The 17,798-nt window shown below is 51.7% G+C and overlaps 1 protein-coding gene across 1 annotated transcript in view; it reads right to left on the bottom strand.

Annotated features, from left to right (window-relative positions):
• The window catches only part of ACOT11 (acyl-CoA thioesterase 11), a 59,664-nt gene that overhangs the window by 24,253 nt on the left and 17,613 nt on the right, over positions 1-17,798 (bottom strand). The window contains exon 2 of the mRNA XM_003273070.3: positions 304-511. Within this exon, the coding sequence (XP_003273118.1) occupies positions 304-511 (208 nt within the window). The remainder of the gene's footprint in view (positions 1-303; positions 512-17,798) is intronic.

Below are 17,798 nucleotides of genomic sequence, written 5' to 3'. Positions count from 1 at the left end.
TTTGCTCAACGGCATCTCCGAGCCAATCTGAAGCAGCCATGTGGAAGGCTGCACTGTGTTGAGGCAGGGACTTAGGGCCTGGGACCAACACTCAGGGCTGAAGGGGTCTGAGTGAGAGAGAGGTGGGCTGTGCTGAGCATCGAGACATCAGGAAGGGCATTTCAGACAGATGGACCAGCATGAGCAAAGGCCAAGGTGAGAAACAAGTGTGGCACTTAGGGTGGACAGTGACCATCTCTGACAGCACGGCCCCTGCTCTGGGCCTGTGGGGCAGGTGGGGAGCCATGGGGAGCACAGCCTCACCAGACAGGCAGGCCGTGGTGTCAATCCACTTGAGCAGCTGCCCGACGCTCAGCTCGCCGCGTTGGTTGGTGTGGCAGGGCAGCACCAGCTGGCTCATCTGCACCTCCGTGGGGTTCCGGTATCCCTCGCCGTCTGCCATGGCACCGTCGTTCCCTGCACGTAAGGCTGACTTGCGGGATGTGCGGCTGGAGAACACAGAGGCCAAGCCCTGGGGGACAGGTGGGGACAGAGAGGTCTGCTTGCTGCAGGGTCTCCCAGGTCTGTCCAGCCCTGAGAACTTAGGGTCTGGGGGAGAGAGAGTAACTAGGGCCACCTCCCACCAGACCCCAACTCGAGAGTGGTCACCACCCTCCAGCCCGTGGTCTCGGACCCCAGGGGATCTGTGGATGCTGCTTCTGCCCAGTTTCCTTTTGGCCAAGAACCGCACGTGAACACGGCTTTGCACCCGAGTGGGCCAGTGGAGACAAAACCATGCAGAGAAGTCAGTCCTCCTCGCTTCAGCTCCTGGGCCAACTTTTTAAAGTGTTGCCTTAGATTTACCTTCATTCTGGAAAGAGTCCCCTCTCTATGCAGGGAGGCCTAGAGGGCTCCATAGCAGTCAAGCCCAGGGAACTGTTCCTAATACAGTGTTTCAAGAAGCCGCTCTGATTTCATCCCCAAAGGGCTCCTTTCTTGGGCTCCCTCCATCTTCAGAGGCCATCAGGACAGCCTCTGTGGCCTGCTAATGTCTAGCACTTGGATCTATTGACTGGGAGGGCTGTGGGCAGTCACTGACCAGCTGTCTGATCCAGGGCTGGGTACAACAGCTGCCAGCTGGAAAACTGGCTGAGAAAATTCTCCAACTCATGAATTAGAGCTGGGGTTTCTGCTTGGAACCAGCATGTCTTACTCTCCAGGCAGAAGAGGTGGGGTGTGCCCATCAGTCCTTTGGAAGTGAGGAAGAGGGAAGGGGCTAACAGCCTGCCATCCCTCAGCAGACCATGAGCTCAAGAGCTGGGCACACCTGCATGTGTGAGAAAAATGAGGAGGGACAGGCATATGGGTTCCGATTCTCATGGCCAATGCCAATTGTGTGGTAGTGATGACAGTCGCCACTAATGTTTATCTAGCACTTAGGTGTCACATAATTTTACAAGTACTTTATATGTACTAATCCAATTTTATCCTCACAACAAACCTATGAGACAGATGCCTTATTATCCTCATCCCACAGATGAGGAGCCCAAATAAGTGACAAAGCTCAGCTGTGACCCCAGAGGTCTTCTGCAACCTGAGCTCCTACCCCCGACACTACACTGCTTGCAGGGCCTCCTGGGGCTGAGATGAGGAGTCCAGGGACCTGGGCTTGGCTGTAGTGGCAAAGAGCACCATGCCCCAATGGTGAGCCTGCCACGGCTGCGGGATGATGGCAGTGGTAGCTCTTGCACCTGGTCTATACTCCTTAGATAATTCCCCCCAATGAGCCTCCCATAGCTAATTCAATTTCAAGCACACCAAGGTGGCTTGTTCAAAGTCACTGACCCCCATGTGGTAGAGCCAGGATTTGAACTAGGCCTGTCTGACCCAGAACGGCTTATGGGTTCCCAGAAACACGGCTTATTCCCAAGAGCCCCTGGGTAGGAGGCTGGGCACCAAGGGGAGGCAGGAAGGCAGCCATCCCAGGAGCTCTCAGCCTGGGGGGAGGCCTGCAGGGTGCCAGGCTGCCTGGCTTGCGGGCTGTCACAGGTAGCTGGAAGGCTGATGTTGTCCAAGCAGCAGGACCCATCGCCATGGCAACCACTGCCAAGGCACTTCCCGCTTGGTTGTGCGCTGGGGGCCTGCATGGATACGGGTGGCTGGCTTTCGGGGTGTGGGAGTGGGTAGAGGGAGGTGGTAGGCGAGACTCCATTCGCCCACACTCTTCCCAAACCCCTCCCATAGCCAGGGGTACTGGGAAGAAATTCCAGAAAGAAGCCCTAGGGAGAGCTGAGGAATGGGGAGACAATGCCCACTTGCAGAGGGCAACTGGGCAGAACAAAAGGGGCAGAACCAAAGGGGCAGACCGCCTGGGGTTTCTGGGCAGTCTGGACACACACACAGGGATGCCCACACACAATGCCCCCGCTTTACCAGCCTGGGCACGTCCGCCACTTCTCTGAGTCCTCACGAGGACGAGGGCAAGAACTGTTGACCCATTTCACCAACAAGGGAACATGGACACAGCCCTGGGCCAGCAGTCATGATGCCTGAGCTCTGGTCCTCTCTCTGCTTCTCACCTGGTCAACCCCTCCTCCCATGAGCTCCTGTTTCCTGTTCTGTGAATCAGGAGTCCCTACCTTCCTGTTGGACCCTATGCCATGGGAGCCGGGACCTGTGCCCTGCTCGCTGGTTCATTCGTTCATTTGTTCGTTCACCAAACACTTCCTCTGTATGGGGTCCTGGGCCAAACATAGAGAATACAAAGACAAATTGGGCCTAGAGGGGCCTGGCACATGGGAGGACATTGTCAAAGGTTTGTGGAGGGACAAACAGAGATGGACTTGAGTTCGAATTCTACCTGTGTCCCTCAGGTGCTGTGTGACCCTGAGCAGGGTCTCCCCCTTCCCAAGCCACATCTGTCACTCACCAGGTAGGACTGAGAATTGCCAGTCCCTAAGGTACCCCTGGTTCCAGGAGTCCAGGGCCTAACTCAGCCTGGGATTTGCACACTCAGCTGAGATTCCCAGTGAGGAAGCTCTAGAACCCTGTCAGAATGGAAATACTGTGCTCCTCTGAGCAGGGCCCCTGAAGCACACTGAGAGACAAGCCTCGCAGTTGCTGTCCCCACCACTCCCCTCAAAGAGAGGGGTGCAGAAGCCCTGGGCTGGAGCACAGGCGGCAGGGACAGAGCAGCAGGTGGCCCCAGGCATAGCCTTTCAGACTCCACTCCTTCCTTGGGCTCCAAGGCAGTCTGCCCACATTAGGGCATGCCAGGCCAGGCCTCCTAGTCCCAAGGTGGGCAGGCAGCCAGTCTGGGAGGCAGGGGTGTGTGCAGCCCAGGCAAGTTTTGGCCAATGGGGCTCCAGAGCTGGGCCACTCCTCCCAGGGCCAGTCATAGGGAGAGCAGGGGCCCTGGATGGAGTCAGGGCCTGGGCGGCCAGGCAGGCCGAGCCAAGAGAGCTGCCGGGTGGCGGGGGCTGAACCACTGCAAGGGTTGGAGGACACCCAGAGGTCGGAGATGTGCCCTCTCAGACAGCAGCTGTGCCAAGTGCTGGCCCCAGGCCCTGGCAGACTTGGCCAGACTTGATAATGCTAGACTAGGCCCCAGCTAGCCACACCATGGGCTCTGTGTCCCTCCTCCTGAGCCAGTCATGTCACAGACCTGCGGGGTCAGGGCAGGAGAGACCCCCTCACCCAATCCCTTCACAGTCTGGGGCACTAAGGCACAGAGGGAAAAGCTGGCCCAGGGCCACCCAGCTGCGGGGGCCAATATAAGCCCCGCTGGGCCACGGCTCCTTCTAGGCAAGTTGACAACAGGCCCACAGACTACTGGGCCCACAGGCTACTGGGGCTGGAAACAGGCCCAAGGCTTCACCTTGGTTTCCTCCCTCTGCCCAGTATCCAAGTCCCAATGATCCGACCTTAAACAGGCCTCTGATCTAACTCCTTCCAGCCTCCACACAACACCAGAGGGATCTTTCCAAAAAGCAAATCCAACTCAACAACTACTGCTTACCATGTCCTGCCTTTCGGGGAGACCTGGTCCTCATAACTCCACCCACCATGGGACTTTGCTCTGCCCCTTAGGAGCACATAGACCTTTCTAAAGAGCCTTACCAGGCCCTTCCCCTGCTCAAGACTCTTCGATGGCTCCCCACTGCTCTCAGGATCAAGAACCAGCCACCGTAGCTCCTGCCACTCACCCTAGCAGCCACTTTCTCAGCTCCAGACCATATACGTTTCCTTAGAGCATCACTCTCACTCCCGCTGTCTTCCCCCAATATGAAGGTACCGCTTCCACCTAGAATCCCTTTATCTGCCCCGTCTGCTAGGTGAGCCCTTCCTCATCCTCCGTCTGTCTCCCCCAGAGAGAGTTAGAATGCCCCTGCAGCCTCACCATCTCCGTCACAGCACTGACCAAGCTGGGTAGTCACTGTCCTCACAGTTGCCACCCCCATCAGATAGATGCTTCCATGGGACAGGACACATGCCTGGCACAGAGTCGGGGCTAAATAAATGCCCATGGAAGAGTGAAAGGAAAAGACTGATGGCCTGAGAGCTGAGACTCACAGTGGGAGGAAGGTCTGAGGTGCAGAGAGGCCACAAGGAACAGCGAAAAGGAGAAACAGAACGGCTGTGGTTCAGGTGATGGGAATGTCAGGGCAAAGGGTTCAGGTGATGTGAACACTGGAGCAAATGAGAGCAGGTGGGAAAATGCTCTACATACCTGGACGGGTGGAGACAGAGGAAGAGGGGCTTGGGGGCCAGGCCAAGAAGTCCCCAGAAACCATGGAAGACTCCTGGAGAAGGCATGGCCTAAAGTGATAAGCCAGCTGAGATCACAGTGCCTGCAGACCCCAACTGCAGCAACAGGCCTGGTGCAAAGGAGACCTACCTGCCCTGAAGGGGAGGAGCAAGCCTGGGTGACCTCTGGAGTAGCCCATCATGACACAGGCTGTGCACAGGCCTTGGGGGTCAGCCTAGCTTGGGTTCAAGTCCAATTCCACAACTAACTTTGATAACCTTGAGCAAGCTGCTCCACCCCTATGGGCCTCGGTTTCCTGTCTATAAAAATGGGATTATTATTCTCACTTCCAAGAATCATCATAGGGAGGAAATTAAACAACACCAAGTATATGAAGCTCCTAGCACACACATACCCTGTGGCTAACATGTACTGAGTGCTTACTATTAGCATTATAAAGTGTGTGCTTTCTACAGAAATACAGCTGGGAGGGTCCCAAACATAGTTCAAAGTGGACTGTTTCCACAGTGCTTTCTACCCACGAGCTCACCAGAGCCTCACAGCAACCCTGTGCAGGGCAAGATTACGAGCTTATTTGAGAGGTTCTGTGAGAATTCAAAAAGCCAGTGATTATGGAGCAGGGCTTCAAACCCAGGGTGCAAAACTGCAAAGCCCCTGTTCCTCCCACCGTCCCGCCCCTGCCTCTCACAAGGTACTGGAAGGTGGGCCCCAGGGGCGGGCAGGGAGAAGAGGCCTTGCACCCACCCCAGAGCTGTGGGCCAGGCCCCATGAAAGGCCCCATTGTCTGAACCAGGTCACTCTAAGCAGTGTGAGGGAGCTGACTAAATTCCATGCTCTGTCCCCACAAGGGTGGCCCCAGCCCCCTCCCCCTCCCCCAGCCTCTCAGAGAAACCAAAGGGCAGGCTCCTGGCGCTTTCCCCACCAGCAAGGCAGGAGTATTTGTCAACATTCCAAGGCTCCTCTTTTGGCCTATTCCCTACCTTCTTCCCAAAAAAGGCTCTGAGGCAGCCTACACACATACCCGAGACACACACAGGATGCACGTGCACTAGGAACCAAAATGCAAACAAATAAAGTTAAAGAACCAAATAAGAGAGGAGAGGATTGTTAGGAATCCAGATGCTGCCAAAGACAGCTGCAACGGCCTTGAGGTTCCCAGCAGACAAGGCAAAAAAGGGTAGTAGTGGGGGGCAGCAATCTCATGGGTAAAAGAGGGAGCATACGTCCTCAAAGCTAGCCCCAGGGCTGGGAGGAAGGATACCAGGGGGCTATTCCACAGGCTTCTGATTGTCATATAAGATCAGATCATATCTTCATTCTAGAAGACAAATGATGGTCCCAATGTCCTATCAAACATCTTAATTTTCCTTTAGCTACTGAATGTGTTCACACTTGACATTCTTCAAGATTTGGGAGTTGGAAAGGTAGAGAATTGAACCAAGATTTTTATGAAGCATCTCCTATATGTATTCATTTGGTGAACAGTTATTGAACACCTACTAAGTCTCAGGTCCTATGCTAGCAATTCTCATATGTATTACCCTAGCAATTTTTTTTTTCAAGATCATAAATTAAATATTTTATTTTTACAAGTAAAAATAAAAATTAAAAAAATAAACACTCCCCTTTGGGCTTCCAAATGGTAGGTGCTTCTTTCACTAATCCCACAATGTGCCTGTTCATTCTCCTTTCTATCACTGATTTTGCATCCGAGGAAAGGAGGCCTGGATAGAGGTCATAATAAAAAATAAAATAAAATAAACTTTCTCCTCCTAAATCTGAAGCCCTGGTAAGCAACCCAGAATGTGGAGCAGAATCTGAAAATCTTCACTAAGAGGTTATTCAGGTCATGGACTGTCATCTGCCTGTGAATCTGGATTTAGAAAGATGATCTCTTTTCCTGAGAATCTGTGGCAGACAGGAGTTAACCTAAAAGGCTTGAGGCTTATCCATAGTGCTGACATGCTCAGTCAAGTAGTGTGATGGCTTTTCAGGGGGTGGGGCCTGCACTGCCGCAGGTGTCTTGGTTTGTCCAGGAGATGCAGGTCCTTTCACAAGGTTCCCATCAGCAATAAGAGACTGGAGATGCTCATTCCAACATTGCGTGGAGAGAGCTGTGTCTTGCTGACCCAGACCCTGCCATTGCTATTTAGGGTCACCAGGCCAAGGCTGAGCCAGATTCTTAAAGGGCAGCACAGCCAGGCCGGTGCGTTTGTTCCCCTTGTCACTTTGGCATCTTCCTTGGTATGGGGGTCAGAAAGGAGTCTGCATATGTGACAGCCTCACTCATAGAACTGGTACCATTGACACAGGACTTCTAAGTGTCAAAGGAAGGTGAGAGCTCTCCGTGCACGGCCTGGGTAGGCTGAAGCATCATGACCCCTGGTGCCTGGCTCTTGCAGCCCCGAGAGGGATCCTAAGGAACCGAGGACATGTAGAATGGGAGAAAAGCCAGTACACAGGGCTGTTTGCTACTGAAAAACTTGGAAGGAGGAACAGGACCAGAGCTGCGTGGGGCAGCGCACAGGTGGCTTTACTCCAGCCTCACAGTCATGTGAGGTCTCTGGCCTGGGCCTGCTGCCAGGAAATTCACGGGACTCGTGTACATTACTGGTGGGAATATAAAATGGTTGAGTCGCCATGAAAAACAGTTTAGCAGTTCTTCAAAAAGTTACACATAGAAATACCATATGACCCAGCAATTCCACTCCTAGTTATATACCCAAAAGAACTAAAACAAGTACAAATACATGCACACACACATTCATAGCAGCACTATTCACAGCAAGCAAAAGGTAGAAACAGCTCAAATATCCATTAATAAATAAATATATGAGCAAATTGTAACATATATGTATGTATATAAATATATATGTATATCTATATATGTATCTTTATCAAATGCATGGTTATTCAGACATAAATATAAATGAAGTACTGATACATGCTAAAACATAGATGAATTTCAAAAAGATATACTAAGTGAAATATACCAGACACAAAAAGTCACATACTGTAGGTATCCATATTAGCGGATAAATCCATAGAAACAAAAAGCTGATTGGTGGTTGCCAGGGGCTGGGGGCAGAGGGAATGGGGAAAAACTACCTAATGAGTAAGGGATTGCAGTACTTTAGTGTGATGGAAATTTTCGGAGCTAGATAGAGGTGGTGGTTGTACAACACCATGAATGTGCTAAATACCACGGAAGTGGTCACTTTAAAATGGTTACATTTACATTATGTGAATTTTACTTCAATTAATTAATTTTTTTAATTATTGAGAGAAAACATTTTTGGCAAAAATCAAGTCAGTCTGCTAATTTAAATTAAATAAGATGTTAAATGCCAGCTATATTTTAAGGGGAAAATATGGTGAAAGCAGAAAGCAGAGTGTATAGCCTGATCTCTGGCACATGGTAAGTGATTGTAAAAAGGTGAGTTTTATTATTAGATGTCTGGGCCTTAGTTTCCTCATCTGTCAAATGGGGCATTTAACCAGAGAGTCTCCAAGATTCTTTCCAATCCTGAAAGGGTTTGGCTTATAGGAAGAACTCCTTAACAAAGTCTCTGAGGCCCTTCATGGACCACTCCTGCCCACACCTCCAGTCTCACTCACACTGAAGCCATCCTCACAAAATTAATCAAGCTAAATTGTTAAGTTTTTTTTTTTTTTTTTTTTTTTTTTGAGACAGAGTCTCGCTCTGTCGCCCAGGCTGGAGTGCAGTGGCGCAATCTCAGCTCACTGCAAGCTCTGCCTCCCGGGTTCACGCCATTCTCCTGCCTCAGCCTCTCCGAGTAGCTGGGACTACAGGCGCCCGCCACCACGCCCGGCTAATTTTTTGTATTTTTTTAGTAGAGACAGGGTTTCACCGTGGTCTCAATCTCCTGACCTCGTGATCCACCCGCCTCGGCCTCCCAAAGTGCTGGGATTACAAGCGTGAGCCACCGCGCCCGGCCTAAGTTTTTAACAAAAGCATAAGCTGTAAGTGAAAGCATAGCTAAGCATTAACCAGCTTGCCCTATAGTCCACTTTCTTATAGCTGCTTATTGCTTAAAAGTCACATAGCCCCTGCCACAAGGTCCTAACTTTTCCAGATAACATCTCTAACATTAAAAAAAACCTCAAGGTTTCTATTTTGAGATATTTACAAAATCCTGCTTTGCTTTTTTTTTTTTTTTTTTAAGATCTTGCTCTGTCACCTAGGCTGGAGTGCAGTGGTGTGACCTCAGCTCACTGCAGCCTCCACCTCCCAGGCTCCAGTGATCCTCCCACCTCAGCCTCCAGAGTTGCTGAGACCACAAGCACGTGCCACCCAGCTAATTTTTTGTTGCCCAGGCTGGTCTGGAGCTCCTGAGCTCAAGCCATCGGCCCACCTCAGCCTCCCAAAGTGCTGGGATTATAGGTGTGAGCCACTGCACCCGGCCCCAAATCCTGCATTTCAATGGGTCCACTGACACCAGTCAGTCTAAAGCCTCCCTCCAAAGAGGCAACTCAAGACAAGAACTAGTTTCTTCTTCTCCCTGTCCCATGACTCCACCCCTCACTACTCAGCCAATCAGCAACCCCCAGCTCCTCCAAATTCCGTTAAAAACCCCAGTCTGAGAAACTCCCCAGGGAGGTGGATTTGAGGTTTTCTCCCACCTCCTTGTTTTGCTGCCTTTTGATTATGAAACTTTCTCTGCTACAGTTCCCGCTGTTTTGGTGCATTGCTCCATTACTGCACACACAACAGACATGAGCCTTGTGGTCCTATATAGCACCATGGCGTGACCCAGTCACACTGGCTTTCTTTCAGGTCCTCATGTGCAGCTTGCCATCTCCCAGCACTGGGCCTTTGTCCGTGCCACTCCCTCTGCCTGGAACACTTGTCCTGCTCCGCCATCTCTGTAATGCTTCTTATCCCTCAGCACCCCGGGCACCCGTGTACCTCGCTTCTGCAGTGCTCTCCATTGTGACAAGTTTCAATTAATTGTGGGAGAATTTGATTGACACCAGACCAGAAGATCTACAATGCAGAAACTCTCTCTTTCTACTTCTGGTATCTCCAGGGCCCAGAGGGGACAGAGCCTGGTTTGCTGTGGACCAAATGCATGGGATTTTTTCAGTGCGTTCCCAATTCTCCCTAATGTCACCCCACACAGGCAGGGAGAATATGGACCTTGAGGTCAGACAAGGTTCTCCACTAGAGGCCCTCCTCCCATCCCTGTCCCCTCACCCCATTCTAGAACTGTTGAGTCCAAATGTCACCTGCCTCCCTCCACCCCCAAGGATAAAAATAACCTTTTCTGAAATCTGACACCTACCCTCTGCAGGTCATCTTGAGAATTGCCCCTGTCCCAGAGGTGACCACCAGGGGCCTGGGGGAGTAGGGAGGGCATTTCCTGAATGCTTTCCCATTCACATCTCATTTGACCCATAAGCAAATATGTGAGGTGCTATCACTGGTGAGGTACATAGGGATCCCGCACTCAGAGACATCTCAAGTCCTGCCTAAGGTCCCCAGCCAGAGTTTGAGCGCAGCCCTTTCCTTGGCACCATGAGGTGAGTAGGGCTTTGAAGACTGATTACACCTGCTTGGTTGTATGGGTGGAGAAACTGAGCCCCAGGGGGCTCTCTGTCTAAGGTCTTAAGTGAAAGGGCTTAGTTAGGCAGACTTTGGGCAAGTTATTGAGAAGCTGTTTCCTCCTTGGTTAAAGAAGGAGAAGCACTCCCAGCTAGCTCCATGAAGAGCTGCATGCGGATGAAAGGTGAGAACCTAAAGGCACCTGGCTAACTGTGCAGTTCTGTGCACATGCGAGGGAGCGGTGTCAAGGAGGCTGGAGAGGATGCAGCAGCTGGGCTGGACTGGGAACTTGTTTTTCCTAAACAACCAGACGCTAGCAGCGTTTGTTCTCACTTTGGGAAACAGAAGTGTGGAAAGAGGGTTTGCTGGTGGACAGTGGGTTCTTGAGACGGGTAGATTGCATTTGAATCCCAGCCCCACCCTTAGTACAGGGAGCGGGGTGGGGATGATGGGGAGGTCTCTGGGCAACTGGCTTCCCCTCTCTCCATTCATTCATTCAACAAGTGAGCACCCCCCAACAGACCAGTTTCCTCATCTGTAAAATGGGAATCCCAAGTACTTCGTAGATTGTCGTGAGGTGCAAAGGAGGCAACATATGAACAGCTTTGTAAGTTGCCATGGTCCTGCCTTCCTTTTATGTCAGCACTTACTGGGAGACTGAGTCAGGCCTGCAGGGAATGGGGAGTGTGGGCAAGCCTGAGCCGCGCCCTCACAGAGCCAAGGTCTAGATAGGGAGACAGCCACTGAACATGAAGTTCCCTAGGAGATCTGCTACGCCGACGGGCAGCTGGGCTGCAGAGTGTGAGCAGAGTCTGACCCTGTGTGCAGATGGACAGGAACCTGCAGGACAGGGGCCAGGCTGGGTGGGCCGGGGTTCAGCTCCTCCATATTGTTTGGGCGCTGTCCCTGCAGTATACCGAAAACTAACAACCTAATAGGAGCAAGTGTTTCAACCTCTCCGGACTCAGCTTCCTCAGTTTATAAAACTGAAAGTGGTGGGTGTGCAGGTAAGCTTGAGAACAATCATTCTTCCTTGTATATTTAATTAATATGGCCAAGCACTGTACTGAACTTTTTTTTTTTTTTTTTGAGATGGAGTTTCGCTCTTGTTGCCCAGGCTGGAGTGCAATGGCACAATCTTGGGTCACCACAACCTCCACCTCCTGGGTTCAAGTGATTCTCCTGCCACAGCCTCCTGAGTAGCTAGGATTACAGGCATGCGCCATCATGCCCGGCTAATTTTTTGTATTTAGTAGAGATGGGTTTTCACCATGTTCATCAGGCTGGTCTCAAACTCCTGACCTCAGGTAATCCACCTGCCTCAGCCTCCCAAAGTGCTGAGATTACAGGTGTGAGCCACCGCCCAGCCACATTTTTTTTTCTTTTGAGACAGTTTCACTCTGTCACCCAGGCTGGAATGCAGTGGCGTGATCTTGGCTCACTGCAACCTCCACCTCCAGGGTTCAAGCTATTCTCCTGCCTCAGCCTCCCGAGTAGCTGGGATTACGGGTGTGTGCCACCATGCCCGGATACTTTTTGTATTTTTAGTAGAGATGGGGTTTCACCATGTTGACCAGGGTGATCTCGAACTCCTAGCCTCAAGTGATCCCCCTGCCTTGGCCTCCCAAAGTGCTGGGATTACAGGCGTGAGCCACTGTGCCCAGCCTGTATTGAATATTTTTATGCATTATCTCTTTTAATCATCACACAGCCTTAATACCTGAATGTTGTTATTATTCCCATTTTACAGATGGGGAAACAAAGTCTCAGAAAAGGGAACTTGCAAATATATGCACACAAAATCCCACAGCCAGGAAAGGGCAGAGCTGGGACATCAACCCAAGTCTGCTTACCACAAAAGCTAAGACTGCTTGACCACTTTGTACAACTGCTTCTCTCTCATCTGGCAGGCAGGACAGTTGCTGCTGCATCCCAGGCATCTGTGATATCCAACAGCCCTTCCTTACCCAGACATGCCAGGCCAGGACCCATATCTGGAGCCAGGACTTCCAAGAAGCTCCCCTCCCTGTCTACCCTCATGTCCTCTGCAGGAGGCCGTGATGGTGTCAGTACTCTTTTCCAGCATGGTCCAGGGTCAAGGCACTTTCCAGAACACTGTCCCACTAGGCCACTGTAGTGAGGAAATTGCAAACTCTCAGGGAGCTGAAAACTGTACTTTATAAATCCTCAGCTCTCAGAGTGGGAGGAAACCTCAGGTTCAGCTAGACAGGCCCCTCTCAGGTGCAGAAATCTCAGCCCACCACACTACCTCTGGTGGCTGTCCAGCATGAGCTGGTTTGCTCCCAGAAGCAGAGGGCTCACTCCCTTCCAAGGGAGACCCTTCTGCTGAAGAGCAAATCTGCCTGTTCTTCCCTCTGTCCCACCCACTAGCTGCCTCCCTGTGGCTTCCTCCCTTAGGGCTATTTGCCACCTGCCACCCCCTACCTCCAGCAGACCACAAAAAGTGGCCAGAAGCGATTAGAACACGGGCAGTCTGAGTCTGCCCCCAAGTATGAATGACCTCCCCTTCCCATGTGACCCCCTGTCAGGGGAGCTGCTTTGACAGCACCCAGTACAGAATTCATGTTCACAGGCAGTCACCCCCATGCCAAAGGCCCTGACAGTGGGGTGGGCCATTCTGGGGCTGTGAAGAACAGACCTGGCTTCTCCCCTCCTCAGACCCCTGCCCTCCCTGCCAGACAGCCAAGGCTGCTGCCTGTGCTGCCTCTGGGTCACCATGGCAACAGGTGGCCAGGCAGTGGACCCGGGCCCTACCATCCTGCAAGCAACTCTGTTTACCCTGGAGCTGGGCACAGCAGCTACAGGCATCACAATTCCCCTTCAGGAGAGCAAGAGAGAGAGAATGAGAGAGAGCAGACGGAAGGGAGAAGAAACCAGAGTCAGAGAGAGAGAAAGGAAAGGCGGCAAAGACAGGAGGGAAGGAACAATGCAGAGGTCAGAGCGAGAGAAAAAGAGAGGCTGGCAGGGAACAGAGCAAGTAGAAGAGAGGCGAGCAGGAAGGGAGGAGAGGCTCCAGACCTCCCCCGCTGTGCACCTTCCTGCTGCCTGAGCTGCGCTCCCCTGGCCAAATTCTGGCTGCAGCCAGGACTTCCTGCCCCAGGAAACCAGCAGCCCAGTGGGCCCCTTCAAGGCCCCAGCAGCTGCTCCAGGGTCCTGCGGGCCCTTCCTGCTGGGGGATGATGTCCTCTTCCTCCCCAGAAAGTGGGGCCCCTTCTCCCAGCCCCTCCAGCAGCACCTCCCCACTCAGCATCCCCCTCACTCCCCCAAGGCCCCAGATGGTTCCCAGGGCCCTCCTGCCTGCCCAGGCCTGCTATCCTCTGGCTCTGTTCCTTCCCAGCTTACCCAGCTTCCCCTTGCACAACATAACATTTTCATTTTCCCAGGAGTGTTCAAGAAAACATTCCCGAGCAGAGCAGAGTGGTGGGAGAGGAGCTGTGATTTTACCCACTGAATGCATGCCCTTATACTGCAGGTGTTGCAGAGCAGGTCTCAGTACAAGGCTTAGCAGAGGAACACTGACCAGTGGGGCTGCTTCTAAGGCCCAAGCTGCCAAATCTGGGCATTAGGAGGTCCAGAGCTGAGCACAACCTAGTCTCTGGCAGAGGCAGCTGAGCTCAGCAGGTGTGCCAGCAACTCTGTACGCGGCACCATCCACACTCCAGATGCCGCCTTCAGCCTCAAGCTCTCTGGCTGCAAAGTAGCCCTATCAGACCTGTCGCAATTCCACTGCCATCCCCATTATTTTCCTACACTGTCTCAGAGGAATCTGAGCCTACAAGAAGGTTTATTGAAATAATCAGAAGGGTGAAGAGAAAGAGAGAAGGTAGAAAAAAACAGGAAGGCATGGGGGCTGGCAAAGAGGACAGCAAGGCCAAGGGCTTCAGACTGTCTGGCTAGATAACCCGAAGCCATTTTACTTGAGCCGCTCTGAACCTCAATATCCACATCTGTCAAATGGGAATAAGAATATCATAGCTACCCAGCCTGGGTGACAGAGTGAGACCCTGTCTCTTTAAAAAAAAAAGAGAGAGAGAGAGAGAGAATATCATAATTGGGATTCAATGAGATTATACATGTAAAGTGCTTAGAACAGGATCTGACTCACAGGAAGTGCCTTCATATTGTTAAAAAGCCAAGGCAGGCCTGTAATCCCAGCACTTTGGGAGGCCGAGGCAGGCAGATCACTTGAGGCCAGGAGTTTGAGACCAGCCTGGCCAACATGGTGAAACCCTGTCTCTACTAAAAATACAAAGAATTAGCCGGGCGTGGTGGCACATGCCTGTAATCCCAGCTACTTGGTAGGCTGAGGCAGGAGAGTCACTTGAACCTGGGAGCTGGAGGTTGCAGTAAGCCAAGATCTTGCCACTGTACTCCAACCTGGGCAACAGGGCGAGACTCTGTCTCAAAAAAAAAAAAAAGGCCAGGCACAGTGGCTCATGCCTGTAATCCCAGCCAGCACTTTGGGTGGCTGAGGCAGGAGAATCGCTTGAACCCAGGAGGTGGAGGTTGTAGTGAGCTGAGATCACTCCACTGCAGTCCAGCCTGGGTGACAGTGAGACTCTGTCTCAAAAAATAAAAAGGGCAAGGTGTTGTAGAAAGACCCAGGAAACCATTCTAGTGAGGAAGGGCCCAAACGGTCCCAAAGGTAAGTGCTGTGACTGGCCAGATGGCCTTTGCAGAGCAGTGGGAGTCAGATGGAGCCTTTCGGCCCTGGGCTATGACAATGGCATCTGCTTTCCCTCCTGGCACTGCCAGTTGAACACATCCTCTCTCTATCAAGACAGAATTCATTGGTTTGTGGTTCATTTCAACCGAGAATCAAGATGTTGAACAGGACAGAGTCTGTGGCACTCCACGAAGCCTCCCACAGACGCCCACATACCGTCTAACCAGACTCCACGACTGCTGGGAAGTCTTTACATTTCGCAGGCCCTCGAGAGGCTCAAGACACCTCATGAGGGAAATGGATTATTGGAATAGAAGGCAACGATCACTAGAAAGCAGCTCGGGTTCACTGAGAACAAGGCATGCTGGGCACACAGGAGCAGACCACTGGGTTAGGAATGGACATAATTTGCATTTGCATAGACCCAGAACATTGTAAGTGCTCAGTAAAAATGTGTTCAATGGAACCTGGGAGCTGTCTCCAATTAAGTACCACATGTACCTGCTCCATTCAACATGTGATCAAATGGCTTACCTGAAGACACACCTGGTTCTAGATGACCACTTGAAAGGTTGTAACATATAAACTTAAAACCAAGCAGATGAAAATGAAAAAGACTCATTCTATCAACATGCATTTAAGCTTTTCTGTTGCTATCACTTTTTTAAGTTTATGCATGCTGGGGTGGCTCCAGCTTAATAGTCGTTTACGGGAAAACAGCCTTATTATTTGATATGTCCACACACTCAACAATGACAATTCCTGCTGTAACCAAATGGGCACCCTGTGGCTGCTGAAGGCTTCACCCTGTGGTGAGGGGTTGGGGGGTGAAGGGGGTGCATTTAGGGAAGGAATGACTCGGTGGCAGGGAAGAGACAGCCCAAGACTGGCATTTGGCAGGCAGCATGAGGCCCAGTCCCGTGAAGGGGAAAACAGGGGGAACAAGGAGTGGCTCAGGATGACAACCAGGCCGTCAGAGGGACAGTGAGGGGGCCAGGCTGCGTGTGGCCTGGGTGTCAGGCCTCTGGCTGCAAATCCGAAGGCTGGCTGGATTAGACGACAGAAAGAGACCTAGTAAAGTGTAAAACCAAGACCTCAAAGGGGTGGACAAGGTTAGGAAGGGGCCGATTCTAGCTGGGAATCAACATAGATCTTTTGAAAAACTCCCACTGCCAGACACAGTGGCTCATGCCTGTAATCCCAGCACTTTGGGAGGCTGAGGCAGGAGGATTGCTTGAAGCCAGGCATTTGAGACCAACTTGGGCAAGAGAGCAAGATCCCATCGCTAAAAAAAAAAAAAATTTTTTTTTTTTCCAGACAGAGTCTTGCTCTGTCTATTGCCCAGGCTGGAATGCAGTGGCTCAATCATGGCTCACTGCAGCCTTGAACCTCCCAGGCTCAAGTAATCCTCCCACCTCAGCCTCCCAAGTTGCTGGGACTACAGACGGGTGCCACCATGCCCAGCTAATTTTAATTTTTTATTTTTTGCACAGATGGGTTCTCAACATGTTGCCCAGTCTGGTAAAAGAAAAAGTTTTTAGCCACACCCCAGCTACTCAGAAGGCTGAGGTGGGAGGATCACTTGAGCCAGGAATTCGAGGTTATGGTGAGCTATGATCACATCACTGCACTCCAGGCTAGGCAGTAGAGTGAGACCCTGTCTTTTAAAAAATAAAATTAATAAATCTAAAAACTCCCAGGAGGTTCAGTCCGCACTGGGCCCCCCAGCCTCGGCCAAAAGATAAAGGTGTTGGGGGCCGGGGGTGCGGTGGCTCACGCCTGTAATCCCAGCACTTTCAGAGGCCAAAGTGGGTGGATCACCTGAGGTCAGGAGTTGGAGAACAGTCTGACCAAAATGGAGAAACCCCGTCTCTACTAAAGATACAAAATTAGCCAGGCGTGATGGTGCATGCCTGTAATCCCGACTACTTGGGAGGCTGAGGCAGGAGAATTGCTTGAACCCGGGAGGTGAAGGTTTCAGTAAGCTGAGGTCGCACTATTGCACTCCAGCCTGGGCAACAAGAGCAAAACTTTCAAAAAAAAAAGGTGCTGGGAACACTTTAAACAGACATAGTGTCTTCTCACATGAACACACAATAAACGGAACAAGAAGAGTGAAAAATGCTATGAGAAAGAAAAAACGGGATGTGACAGAGAGAAGGTGGTGGACGGGAAGGGGCTTCTTTAGGCTGTGTAATCAAGGAGGCTTCCTGGCTAGGATCTGAAGGAATGATGAGAAGGAGCAATTGCACAAGACTCTGTGCAGGGCTGCGGGCAAGAGAACAGAGAGTGCAAAAACCCCAAGGAAGCGTGGGGACCGGCTGTCAGAGGAAGAACAGAGGCGTTGGGAGAGAAGCAGCTAAGAAATGCAGAGAGCAGACAGTGCCCCATCCCCTAAGGTCTTGTAGGTCCCAGTGGAGCTTGGATTTTACTCCAAGTGTGAGGGGAAGAACTGGAGGCTGTAGGGCAGGGTGGTGGTCTGGCCTGCATTGTAAGATCACTCTGCTGCTGTGTGGAGGTGAACTTTAGGATGGAGAGAAGCAGCAGGCAGACTCCTCAGCGGGCCACTGCAGTCAGGGGAGAGGGCTGGCTGGGCAGAGAGGTGGAGCCAGGATGTATTTGGGAGGTAGAGGCAACAGGACTTGCTGAAGGACTCCACGTGTGTGAGAAGGGACGCGGTGGTGCCGGTTGGAGCGGGTGGTCGAGGGAAGCGGCAGCTACAGCTGCGGGCACAGTAGAGGGAGGGTTTGCGAGCGGCTAGGGGACTTGGTGGTGGAGATGATGGGAGGCGGTAGGCA

This window comes from Nomascus leucogenys, chromosome 5 (assembly GCF_006542625.1).
Source record: "Nomascus leucogenys isolate Asia chromosome 5, Asia_NLE_v1, whole genome shotgun sequence".
In the NCBI taxonomy this organism is placed as follows: Eukaryota; Metazoa; Chordata; class Mammalia; order Primates; family Hylobatidae; genus Nomascus; species Nomascus leucogenys.
The sequence above is the reverse complement of the archived record's forward strand: the minus strand, read 5'-3'. Positions and strand labels throughout refer to the sequence as shown.